Consider the following 13431-nt stretch of genomic DNA (forward strand, 5'->3'; position numbering starts at 1 on the left):
CGGGTTATTCTACTGCTCAGAACGCATCAGTTACACGGGTTATTCTACTGCTCAGAACGCATCAGTTACACGGGTTATTCTACTGCTCAGTACGCATCAGTTACACGGGTTATTCTACTGCTCAGAACGCATCAGTTACACGGGTTATTCTACTGCTCAGTACGCATCAGTTACACGGGTTATTCTACTGCTCAGTACGCAACAGTTACACGGGTTATTCTACTGCTCAGTACGCATCAGTTACACGGGTTATTCTACTGCTCAGAACGCATCAGTTACACGGGTTATTCTACTGCTCAGTACGCATCAGTTACACGGGTTATTCTACTGCTCAGTACGCATCAGTTACACGGGTTATTCTACTGCTCAGTACGCATCAGTTACACGGGTTATTCTACTGCTCAGTACGCATCAGTTACACGGGTTATTCTCCTGCTAGTTCCTCTGGTATATAAACAATATTAGTGTGGCTGAATATATAAAAACATAACCAGCCTCTGGCCACTCACAGAGAGACGACCACAGGGTCTTCCAGCGATGCCGCTTTCTCCATACGAGGGTTGCCCCGGGAGAGTGTGTGGGAGTGCGTGTGCTTCCCAGACACAGCCAGTTTCGTCAGGTTGCTGGTGTGTGTGTGGCTCCCCTCGTCCTCGCTGGCCTGAGTGGCCAAGGCCTTGCACTGCTGGCTGCTGGGGAGCACCAGGGGCTTGGAAGTAGAAAGGGATGATGGGGCCACTTTTATCCGAGCAGAGGCTACCCTGGCTGGGGTAGGTGCGGTGGCAGAGAGGCTAGAGGCATTGGAGGGGCAGTCTGTGTCCCCGGGGTTGGCACTGCCCTCGGCCATGCTGTCTGGGCTAACTGGGGTACAGGGGGTGCCAACGCGGGGGTAGACGTGCGGCAGGGTGGGGTACGACGGGCTGCTGAAGTGGGAGGGCGAGGTGAAGCCGGAGGTCCGGTCTGACTGACGGAGGTGAACAGTGTGATCTAGAGTTAACACCTAGAACAGAGAGAGGAGTAGAGAGTTAGAGCTAGTGTCTGTGTGTCTGTGTGTCTGTGTGTCTGTGTGTCTGTGTGTCTGTGTGTCTGTGTGTGTATACCTGTGGTGATGTGGGGCTGCATGTGCGAGAGAGGTCCCAGTCGGTGCGTTTGGTCTCAGTTCTCTGCTTGTTGTGGTAGATCTCTCTGAGAGACAGCTTCTGTTCCTCTGGAGAGGTCTGGAGGAGGAAGAGAGACACAGACACTGTCAGAACAACACACACTCTGGAGAGGTCTGGGAGACACAGAGACACACACTCTGGAGAGGTCTGGGAGACACAGAGACACACACTCTGGAGAGGTCTGGGAGACACAGAGACACACACTCTGGAGAGGTCTGGGAGACACAGAGACACACACTCTGGAGAGGTCTGGGAGACACAGAGACACACACTCTGGAGAGGTCTGGGAGACACAGAGACACACACTCTGGAGAGGTCTGGGAGACACAGAGACACACACTCTGGAGAGGTCTGGGAGACACAGAGACACACACTCTGGAGAGGTCTGGGAGACACAGAGACACACACTCTGGAGAGGTCTGGGAGACACAGAGACACACACTCTGGAGAGGTCTGGGAGACAGAGACACACTCAACAACTAACACAATGGAGAGAGATGGAGCAATCTATTTATTTTCACTTGGGATTGAGGTCTGCAAATTTCTCGTAATGCATATTATGGGATTCCCCTAATGCAGATGGTTTAGAGACAAACTTTTTCAGCACAATGAAAAAAAACATTGTATTTAGTTGGAACAAGTTTGGATTGTCCTTTTGTCATTCACCTACCAGACTGATAGAGGCCTCCTGCAGCAGGAGGTAAGCTCCACTGTCAAAGCTGTCAGGTAGAGGGCAGTAGAGCTCACTCTCATCCAGACGCCAGTATGTCAGACCTGGAGGACAAGAAGGCACCTCTTACTACATTATAACAACCTCAGTCCTATACTGCTTCCTAACTACAAGCACTTAGAATTACAGCATTTCAGAACTACTGTTGCAGCGAAGGCAACAGTGTGATTCAACAAGATCACTCAGTATGTAGGTCAATGTTTAACACTAGAACCGCTGGGCCTCGAGGCGCCACTCGTCAAAATAACGAGCAGTCATTCTGACTGCAACATTCTAACAGTGTAATTAATACATTTCATATATTCTCTCTCTAAAATAATCATTTGGTTGTGTTCATGAAGGTTTTCAGTAACATTAGAATATATGTTTTTAAATAATAAAATAGCATTTTTCGTTTACTGTAGGCTATATGTAAAAACAAAAAAAACTAAATTCAACGTGGCGTGCCTTTGTTACAACGATCAAACAGAAACCATGTGTTGGAACACGGAAACAGCTTATTATAATAAGAATACAAAGAGCTGTGTGTGTTGTGTTGTTACCCGAGACCTCAGACATGAGGCTGTCACTCCTCCTCAGAGGGAAGGAGTTGGTGGAGGGAGCAGCCCACCCATGCTGAAAACAGAGAGATTAAATGAAGAGAGGAGAGAGAGAAGAGAAGAAGACCCAAAGCTTTCTCTAGTCCTTTTCTAAATGCTTCCAAAGCAGGGCAGACACAGTGTCTAGTCCTTTTCTAAATGCTTCCACAGCAGGGCAGACACAGTGTCTAGTCCTTTTCTAAATGCTTCCACAGCAGGGCAGACACAGTGTCTAGTCCTTTTCTAAATGCTTCCACAGCAGGGCAGACACAGTGTCTAGTGCTTTTCTAAATGCTTCCACAGCAGGGCAGACAGTGTCTAGTGCTTTTCTAAATGCTTCCACAGCAGGGCAGACACAGTGTCGAGTCCTTTTCTAAATGCTTCCACAGCAGGGCAGACACAGTGTCTAGTCCTTTTCTAAATGCTTCCACAGCAGGGCAGACAGAGTCTAGTCCTTTTCTAAATGCTTCCAAAGCAGGGCAGACACAGTGTCGAGTCCTTTTCTAAATGCTTCCACAGCAGGGCAGACACAGAGTCTAGTCCTTTTCTAAATGCTTCCAAAGCAGGGCAGACACAGTGTCGAGTCCTTTTCTAAATGCTTCCAAAGCAGGGCAGACAGTGTCGAGTCCTTTTCTAAATGCTTCCAAAGCAGGGCAGACAGTGTCGAGTCCTTTTCTAAATGCTTCCAAAGCAGGGCAGACACAGTGTCTAGTGCTTTTCTAAATGCTTCCAAAGCAGGGCAGACAGTGTCGAGTCCTTTTCTAAATGCTTCCAAAGCAGGGCAGACACAGTGTCGAGTGCTTTTCTAAATGCTTCCAAAGCAGGGCAGACAGTGTCGAGTCCTTTTCTAAATGCTTCCAAAGCAGGGCAGACAGTGTCGAGTCCTTTTCTAAATGCTTCCAAAGCAGGGCAGACAGTGTCGAGTCCTTTTCTAAATGCTTCTAAACAAGGGCAGACAATGTATGGAGGCCATTTCAGTGCCAACAGAAATTTTATTTGAATTCCATATTTTTATTTATAATGCACAAATTGAAACATTGAATTCAGAAATTGAACTTGTATTTCATGATTTAAAACTGAATTGAATGAATATTGCATTCAATTTTAAAATGCTATTTATTTTTAATTAAATATTCAATTTCAATATTTATATATTAAATTTCAATATGGTAGATTGTAGTTTATAAACGATCATTTCAAGTTGATCAAAATGTCATATTTTCAACTTTTCAGATGCATTCAGATTCAATTTTCTAAATTCAGATTCAAAACCAGAGACAACATCCTGGTACTTTTTCAGCTGGGAAAGGTATAGGAGAACAAATAGAATCAAACACACACTGTGGTAATCAGAAATGTATTGGGGTTTCTGAAGCCAAAGTGGCATATTGAATTTATTTTCTTCCAATGAATTTTGCTCTAGCATTTGAACCATTTTGGCTATGAACCGTTATAACCAACCGCGCTATTGAAAAAGGCCTTCAATTGCGCAAAAGGCGCCACTTCAGGCTGAGGAGTGAGTTTCATTGATCCCCATCTGCTACACTAATACAAGTCTTCAAGATCCAGCAAAGTTACTCATCTGGTTTGGTGATCCATGCTTATGTGAGGAGAACATTGCCTGAGACCTGGAGATGTGTAAGTTTGAGGTGTTATTTTTCACCAAACCACCTCTGTCGCACTCATTAAATGGGGTGCACAGATCTTCTGCTTCTGTATGCCTGTCACGCCCTGACCTTAGTTATCTTTGTTTTCTTTATTATTTTGGTTAGGTCAGGGTGTGACATGGGGGATGTATGTGTTTTGGCTTGTCTAGGGGTTTTGTATGTTTATGGGGTGTTTACTTGTCTAGGTGTTTGTATGTCTATGGTTGCCTAGATTGGTTCTCAATTAGAGGCAGCTGTTTATCGTTGTCTCTGATTGGGAACCATATTTAGGCAGCCATATTCCGTTGGGTATTTCGTGGGTTATTGTCTATGTGTAAGTTGCCTGTGTCTGCACTTATTGATTATATAGCGTTACGTTCGTTTGTTATTTTGATAGTGTGTTTAGTGTTCTTTGTTTCGGTAAATAAATAAGAAGAATGTATTTATATCACGCTGCGCCTTGGTCCTCCTCTCTTCCTCCATACGACGAACGTGACAATGCCACAGAAAGGGTTGTTGTGCAGTAGTCCTGATTTCGAACCCAGTCACTTATATTGGTGCCGTGATCTCTGAGTAGGAGGTCAAAGGGAGGTGAAATGTAACCGAGGTGGTTCGATTAACCTTGCTGGAGACTTGAAGACTTGTGTTAGCTTCCTAAACAAATCCCCATGTGCTTTATCTAAGTGGGCTAACACAGTCTTGTGACACGCAGGAGACCTGGTTCGAACCCAGTCAGTCACAAGAGCAAGATTAAATAGAGAGTGGAAAGGCTATCCTTAGAAGGACTATGGCTGTGCTCTTCAACTGTATTCTTATGGCGGCCAAATCATTTTTGTGACACTCCCTTATAGCGTGGCCTGTGATCATCATAGAGGAGAACAGAAAGCATATCCATGCTCTAGAGTCTCTTAGCTTTCAGCAATGGGGTCATAATAGTTTATAGGCAAAGCGGTTCAAACGCTAGAGACAAATTCATAGGAAGAACATAAATACAGCATGGCACATTCAGAATCCACCAGAAGCTTCTGTTTACCACAGAGAGCGTTTGATTCCTGGCTGGCAAAGTACCAGGATGTTGTCTCTGGTTTTGAACCTGAATTTAGAGAACTGAATCTGAATGCATATGAGAAGTTGAATATATGAAACTTTGATTAACTTGAAATGATGGTTTGTAAACTTGATACACAGTCAATGAATGCAATATCTACCATATTGAAACTGAATATATAAATATTGAATTTGAATATTCAATAAAAATAAACAAACTGAATTCAGTTTCAAATCATGAAATACAAGTTCAATTTATGAATTAAATGATTCAATTTGTGCATTAAACATCCAAAAATATTACATTCAAATTCAATATCCTAATACAAATTCTAAATTACGAAATTCAAATACAATTTCTGTTGGCACTGAAGTCACTCCATAACAGTGACACACACAGACAAAATACATGGTGATATAACAAAATGCCAGAGCACTATACTGACTCTAGTAATCCAAAGATCATTTTATCTAGGTACAAAAATTCTAATGGAACAGGCGTGTGTCGTCCGGTGCTAGGCATACCTGGTCCTGGAGGTCAGTGTTGTCCAAGGGGCTGTCTCTGGGGCTCTTCCTGGAGCCGGGCTGCTGCTCCTGGGGGGAAGAGGTCTGAGGGTCGCTCTGGCCCAGGTACGGGGCCTGAAGGGGTGAGGGGGAGGCCTGGGGATGTTGGGCCTGCCCTGCCCTGCTCTTCTTGGGTTTGCTGCATCTGTGTCTTTGAGCCCAGGACGTCAGCGGTTGGCTGGAGGTTCTCTGCTGCTCAGGTGGTGGACTAGGATTGGCTCTAGGAGCCACCTCATTGGCCGAAGCGCTCCTCTGTTGACCCTCCTGGCCAATCAGAGTGATCTCTGTGTCGTCCTGGAAGTGAAGGGACCAGCTAGGCTCCTCTTCCACCTGGCCTGTCTCCTCTGCTCCCCCCGGAGTCACTGTCCCCTCCAGCCCTGTGCCCCAGGCCGACAGGGTCCCGTACCCACTGCATAGCACCGTCCCTGCCCCATCAGCACACCTCTCTCCTGGGGTGACCGGCCCTGGCCGAGGGGGTGGGGGTTGAGGGGAGGTGGAGCTCAAAATGGGTTGGGGGACAAAGAGGGAGGTGAGGGGAGCAGAGAGGGGCGAGTTCCCATTGGGAAGGTCCGTGCAGGTTGAGGGGTGGTTGGCTTTGGAAGTGGGGGGTGAAGGGTAGTCCTTGGTAGTAACAAGAGGGGAAGAGGTGTAGTCTGGGTGTGTCTGTGTGACAGTAGACAGAGTAGATGCGTAATCGTGATGTGTCTGTGTGTTGGTGGTAGCAGTAGGGGTATATGGGTAATCGTGGTGCGTCTGTGTGCTGGTCTGGCGGTTCTGGAGCTGAACTAAGGCTTTGATCTCATCCTGAATCAGCTGGAGGAGAAAAACAATCACAGTGTAAACAGGCATCATCGGGGATTCTAGAACAGGCCAAGTATAGTAGTACAGACCTGTATTTGGCACTGGTACTGTTCTTGCTGAGCCAAGATCTGCTCTTGGTATTGTTTCTCTACTAGCTGAAACAGATGCAGCCATCGGCCCTGTTCAACAAACACACGTACACATCTTCAACATTAGGTCTGTAAACCATAGCACAAGACAGAGCATTGGAAGAGTTGTTCTTGGAGGTATGTGTGTTCAGCGTGAATATGAATATAGCAAATAGTCAAATGTTCTGATTGGAGGGTAGAATAGTGACAGCTGGGAGTTAGGCTCGCAGCTGGGGTCTGTGTGTTCGCGAGACGCACACGGAAGCAGCTGTGCTCCAGTTATGACGTGAAAAAGGGGAAACCGTTGTACTATGCCATGCACCCAGGGAGGGGGGTATGCACCTGATATTACAGCCCATTAAAAAAACTCAGATTCCCTTTTTGAGACTCTGCTGTTTGCGCATATTCATACGCAGTAAAAAATATACATATTTCAGGGTACAATACCAGACCTGGGCTTCAGAACAATAGTCTAAACTAGACAAGTGAAATCTAGCATGTGTTCTTTTAGATCAGGAAAAATGAACAAGAGGAGACATGGGCAGGTCATTAAGACAATTAAGAAAGATCCCTGTATTCAACGCTGGGGAATACAGTACTATGCATCTCCCCGGTGTGCTTTCCTCTGTGTGTGAGATGAGATGGCACTGCTGCATCACAAATCATCTCCCGTGTCTGAAAAGATCAGCTGCAGTGGTGTGATGTGTGCAGTCTGGGGACCGATTGTGTGTATGTATCTTTGTGTGCTGTCAGCTGAGATCCACAGGAACAGCAGAAGCGACAGCGGAGAGATGAGGCTGCCCAACACACTGCAGGAGAATAATGACAATGCCAGCGAACCCCAACGTCACCCTTTACAGGGAGAAGTTGAGAGAACACACACTTCTCTGAAAAATGAATTGCCATGGACATTTCTCCATCAGTTGCTGTATTACTACTTGAAAGTCCTTCCACACTAAATACAAAGTCTCCTATATATCCGTGTTGTCCACCTATCTTGTAGTTACACACCAACACTGCCAAACAGACACATTCCTACCTCACAGTCCTTCCACATCTCCGGGTCAGTCTCCCCACTACTCTGTATCTCCTGGACCAGGGCCCTGAGGGTCTCCAGGGAGGAGGGGTTGATGAAGGGAAGACACTTCCCAGACCCAAAGGCCTCCTCCGTACTGAGACACAGACTCCTGAAGAACACAACACACAGGAGTTAGGACAAGGGATTAGGATGGATTGTACTTTCCATACCTCCTACATTGACACCTCCAGTCAGAGAGCACGGTCTCTCTACACACACCTGATCTTCTGGGGGAGGCTGCATGCTGGGGTCATGTCATAAGCTCTCCCATCCACAGCGCCCCCTGCAGTCTTGGAGGTGATTTTGCATTCCTCCGGCCCAGCTAGCCCCAACCCAAGCCCCAGACCCGAGGCTGCTGAGGTGCCCTCTGAGGACTCACTCTCCTTGCCCCCTTCCCCGTTGGCATCGGCATGGCAGTGGCTCAGGCTTGAAACATCCTCAGAGATACTGTCATCTGTGGACATGCTTATGGGCTTGCGACCTGGGGAAGAGTCTGATACCTACAGGGGAGATAGAGAGGGTCAATGAATGGGTGGAAGGAGGGAGACAGCTCCCCCTCAACCTACAAGGAGATAGAGGGGGAGGGTCTAACACCTGCGGGAGATAGAGGAGAAAGGTCTAAAGTAACATATGACAAACATTGATTTCAGGCTGAACTGTCCCTTTAAACTCCAGACAGACAGTAACCAGGGCTGTGATGTGAGATGAAAACTTTCAATTTCACTGGGGCAGATTAACTCAAAGAATAACTTGCATACCCTTCCTGGATCCGTTTAGAGAAGCCTTGTGATATATAGCTGACAAGAGCATTAACCAGCATTAAACAGATAAGCTGGCATAGCTTCCATTAAATAGCTCACAGGGAAGGAAGCTTGCATGAATGGCATCATGTCACAACAACTGACCATGCAACATAACCTCCACAGTCAACACGACCAGCTGCTTTGATTTAATATTGTTCTCTCCTTGATAAGGGAATAAACCCCGTTACATAGCTATCCAGCGAAATATGCCTGGATATCGTAACTAGTACCCTTCTGCTAGCTAATACAGTATCAACCTATTGATTGCCTGGCCAGTTTCCAGTTTGGTTGCTGGCTGGATCCTACTGTCTAGCTAGCTAACCATGTTAGCCAAACTGACAGGTTTGCAGGCATCAACGTTTACGTGTAACGTTAGCTAGCAAACGTTACATCTTGACAATGATTGAAACTAGCGCCTTAGTTATACGCGCAATAAGCACATAATCGATTCATAGTTAATGTGTAAAGTAGGTGAATTAGATGATAAATAAAGCTACAATCAACTTACCAGTTAACTTGTAACATAACTTCACCCATATTTCCTCTCAACAATACTAGCCAGCTAGTCTACTGCATCTAATGTAGTTTTTACTCGGGCTAGCAGTGCTGCAGCACAATGTTCAACTGCAAAACATTACGCAATGTCTAATTGGCCGAATGGAATAGAACACGAGTTACCTGATTGGCTGTCTCTCTTATTCAAGCCTTATGATTGGCTATGATGCACAATGGCAGTACACAACAATGGGCATGATTGGCAGAACTTGTAGGAAGTGACACATTCGCTGCTAGGGTAGAAGTCCAATGAAACGCGCAAGGATACAAAATTGTTACTACGTTACAAATGTGCAATTGCTAATGTTACATTGTTATCTGCGATTCCAACATTGATAGTTACGTCTACTTAATGTGTTATATCCCGTATTCATGGTAAATACTAGTCCCTCTCAGGCACTGTTCAAGTTTCAAATTAATTCATTATCCTTGACTACATCATGTATTGCTGTTCACCACTGGTCAGTTCAATCAGTGCTTATTGCCTAAATCTTGCTGGGTTATGCAATATCCAAGGAATTAATCACTGTAGATGAGCCTAAATCAGTGGTCCTGCGTGCTATTTTCCAGATATGTCCATCCTACAGTATATTCCTTCTATTCAACCAAGACAAGTTTTGACTTAACAATGACTGCCTACTTACTCTCAATAGCCACCTTCTAATCTATTCACGTTGGGTGATATATCTGTATTTTCCTCCTAAGGAGCAAGGTTATAGGAGACCACTTGGCTTGTTTTCACATTCTTTTCAAAACAATGACATTTGTATTGAAAATACATTTTATTACACAAGTAATAAATACATAAAAAGATGCAAGTAACAGCATTTTCATTATTGATCCCAAAAAAGAACCTCAACATGAATGAACCAATGTATTTGGCACGTTTCTGTCCTTCACTTGTTCAACCATTAAGGGTCTGGAATTCAGACCAACATCTACCAAAGTGTTCCTCTCCTAGTCTAATCCGGTACAAGCCATGCAATGTCTACAATTAACTGAAGGCCATGGTGGACCCATACATTTGCATGCAAAAATTACTATTAATTTTAAATATGAAGTCAGGAAACTGTGACCCCAAAACAGGGCATGAAGAAAACCAAATCCTTCAAATTCTGAATTCTATTCTAGTGTCCCCTTTCCCTCCTTTTCTCAAATCTCAACCTTTCAGAAACATTTTCTTGACCTTTTTAACCATCCCTTATTTTGTTTTCCATTCCTCTTTTTAGAGGATGTGCCATGCAGTGGTCTTTGACATGGTGAGTGAGAGTATTGGTTCTTCTACAGGAGAGGGTAGTCCTTCTGTAGCTAGGACCTGGCATTTCTCTCAGTCTCTGCCAAGCACTCCCGCACCAGTCCCCTGGCATGGATGATACCTTTGGGAAAAAGTAGGATACACCAAAATGAACAACAGTCATTCACCGACTGAATGACAACTCTCTAACCAAGTTAGAGTTAGTAGGTAGAGGACTATTGTGTAGTCTAGATAATGCTGTTTGTGTTACCACACAATACAGGTATTGTATTACTACAGAAGTTTCCACATTACCTCGTTTTATTCTCTCCATGGCACTCTTGCTGCCGGCGTAGGTGGGCCGGATCTCCTTCCCTAGCTCCTCGATGATGGCCAGCAGCTCTGAATACTTACTCTGGGGTACCTGGCTGCTGCTGGATCCCTGACCACACAGGGACAGGAGAGGAATAAGTCACTTTACCAAAGGAGTTACCTACGATGTAACTAAGCATTTGTTTTAAAATGTCAGTTTTATTTCCTGCATTGTAAAATTAGAAGAAGCAATTTGGGTGTATGCCTGTACCTGTGTGAAGCCCAAGGAGGGTGGTGCGTAAACGTCGTTCACCAGCGGCCTGTAGGACTGCAACGTGGCCAAGTTGGCTGCTGACGGAGACTGGATGTTTCCAACTGTTGGGGAACAAATACAAAACAAATCTAGGGTCAAATATGATATTACCGTTCACCAGATAGTACAAATTCTACATATTACATGTTCACATAGCCAACAATGGCCACAGTTGTAGTGCGCATGTTTTTTATGCAATAAGCCTTGTTAAACACTAGATGTCCTCGAAGGTTCATAAAGGAATATCCCTGGCAGATCAATCAACAGCTCCGCAAGAGACTATCATGGAGGAAGCGGAACAGGGCTGACTAAAGAAGCCAAAGTGATACATTTTTGTCACAACGTAACGACTCCCTCCAGGACGGCATGGGACACAGAACGACAGAGATTATTTTTCGGAACATATGGAATTTCCCACCTCTGTCGTTATAGCCAATGAAGATGAGGATATGGCTTTTTTACATTAGTAATAATGGCGGATATGAATTAGCCTAGCTCCCAGGATCTGACCCTATATATAACTGGACAGAAACTACAGACACGGTCTTTCTCCAGGTAACGTTATTCTCCAAAAGACCGAATTTAACACTCGATTTAACGGATGGATGGTTGAGTTTAACCGATATTGTTCCCTTACCCTGGTTCCCAGAAGTTCCTGGAATGTGCTGGTGGACATTGGGTTTGTAAGACATTCCCAGAGACATTGTAAATTAAAGAAATAAAATGACCCGAAAATCAAATTCAGTGAAGCGTCTGTCTCTCACTTTTTGTTTACAGCAACGGCACCCGGCAAATATGGCCGTCACTTTATATTGACACCCACAATGCATTCTATCACCACAATAGACAATCCCGGATAATCTGACCGAAAATGCTTCCAACGCGATTTACACAACTTTCAGTACATTTGAAAAGCAAAAATACTTTCAAGTTTATTTAAATTACATATTTTGTAACTAATTCATGTTGGATTTATTTTATTGAAAATATTTTTAAATTGTCCGGCTGCACAGAACACATCTCTAGACCACATAGAACTAAAATTTTTGTAGAATTTCTAGCCTAATGGACTATGCAAATATTTCATATTGATATGTCTTAATTATATAACAAAGCAATATAAAGTAAAAATAAATAATATAATTAGCCTATACAAGCTCCTTTTACGTGTGATACTTGAGCGTGGGGTAAGTCTATAGACCTTTCCAGTTACACTGTTGGTCAGATGGTGGCGACTCGTGCAACAGTATTGCTTTTGTTCGTAACACTTTGTTACCACCATAGCACAGCCCAAAAAAAACATAAAACTAAGTCAATTTAAGATTACCTGTCTTTGTCTGGGGACTTGGAGACGCATCCATTGTTGCCTCGAATTGGCCACACTTTCCCCTCCTAGAAATTCCCTCTTACCTAAATATTAAGCATAAAGATCAAACAAAATCTTATCTACTACAACACGTGCACTGGAGGCCCCTCTTCTGAAGATTCTCCCGTCTTCTCTCAAAGCTGTGATTGGGCCCGTGCTGATACGATGTAACCCCTCCAATTTGTGGTACAGGACCCGGTCATTCTCTTGACCATTGGTGGACAGGCAGCGGCCACGTTCTATTGCCCAATCATAGCTTTCAGCGTCATTACCCCATGGAAGTTGTGGGATGGGATTGACCCCCAAGTGATGGCCTAAAAACCACAAAGTAGAGGGGACCTGTTATGATTGGTGATGATTATGGAGTACAGCACATCATATAAAAAACGTGGATAATTAAGTATACAGATATAAACATTTTTTTAAAGGATTGAGGAAAATGGTATTGAGGAATGATATAAAATCTGATCGTTTTCAAACTTTATCCTTGGTATTTATTGGTCATTAAGAGGTAGAAATCTTGCACTCAGTTAAATCATTTAATACAGATTTGTTGTACAACATGTCAGTAGTGCAACTCGTGCAAAGATTAAATTACGCCATCCTTCAAGTGTTAACAGCTATTTAAGCAAAACACTGTTTTCTTATGTCCAGACTACACTACACACATTGGTATAGCAAAGTAGCATCCTAAACTCAAGCTTTTTACGTCACTTTATTAAAAAAAATTTTTTTTTAGAAAGTCTTCCGCCCCTGTACATCCTGTCTCAAGTGACAAAACAGATAAAAAGTACCAGAGATCAAGCAGCAATGTTGCTGACTGGTAGAGATTCGAGGTTAGATTCCAGTTCAGAATCAGTGAGGGATCAAGTGCCCAATCCCAAAAACCCAGAGTCACGCGACAAACTCATTCCACGGAGGGTCGAGTGTCTGCGTGTTTTTGCTCCTCCCTTGTACTTGATGAATTAAGGTCACTAATTAGTAATAAACTCCCCTCGCCTGGTTGTCTAAGTCTTAATTACAAGGAAAAACCAAAAACTAGCAGACACAAGGCCCTCCATGGTATGAGTTTGAAACCCCTGTTTTAGATATCCATGAAGTACCTAGGGCAGTAGTGTC

The 13431-nt window shown here is 44.2% G+C and overlaps 2 protein-coding genes across 3 annotated transcripts; both read right to left on the reverse strand.

The window, feature by feature from the left end:
* Positions 1–371: 371 nt before the first annotated feature.
* LOC120044217 (M-phase phosphoprotein 9) lies at positions 372–9142 on the reverse strand. The gene is made up of 9 exons (XM_038988814.1): positions 9041–9142; positions 7949–8229; positions 7691–7838; positions 6613–6702; positions 5684–6535; positions 2430–2502; positions 1828–1931; positions 1098–1214; positions 372–997 (listed from the first exon to the last, which is right to left on the reverse strand). Exons 2-9 carry the CDS (start codon positions 8191–8193, stop codon positions 506–508), a joined length of 2121 nt encoding a protein of 706 aa, XP_038844742.1. The 5' UTR covers positions 8194–8229; positions 9041–9142; the 3' UTR covers positions 372–505.
* Positions 9143–9856: 714 nt separating this feature from the next.
* LOC120044957 (cyclin-dependent kinase 2-associated protein 1) lies at positions 9857–12597 on the reverse strand. 2 transcript variants are annotated; one of them, XM_038989723.1, is made up of 4 exons: positions 12274–12597; positions 10905–11008; positions 10637–10763; positions 9857–10463 (listed from the first exon to the last, which is right to left on the reverse strand). In XM_038989723.1, exons 1-4 carry the CDS (start codon positions 12305–12307, stop codon positions 10396–10398), a joined length of 333 nt encoding a protein of 110 aa, XP_038845651.1. In that variant the 5' UTR covers positions 12308–12597; the 3' UTR covers positions 9857–10395. The 2 variants fall into 2 exon arrangements, with proteins under 2 accessions (XP_038845651.1, XP_038845650.1); XM_038989722.1 differs by lacking the exon at positions 12274–12597 and adding an exon at positions 11584–11758.
* Positions 12598–13431: the final 834 nt, after the last annotated feature.

The sequence above is a fragment of the Salvelinus namaycush genome, chromosome 3, assembly GCF_016432855.1.
Source record: "Salvelinus namaycush isolate Seneca chromosome 3, SaNama_1.0, whole genome shotgun sequence".
Lineage (NCBI taxonomy): Eukaryota > Metazoa > Chordata > Actinopteri > Salmoniformes > Salmonidae > Salvelinus > Salvelinus namaycush.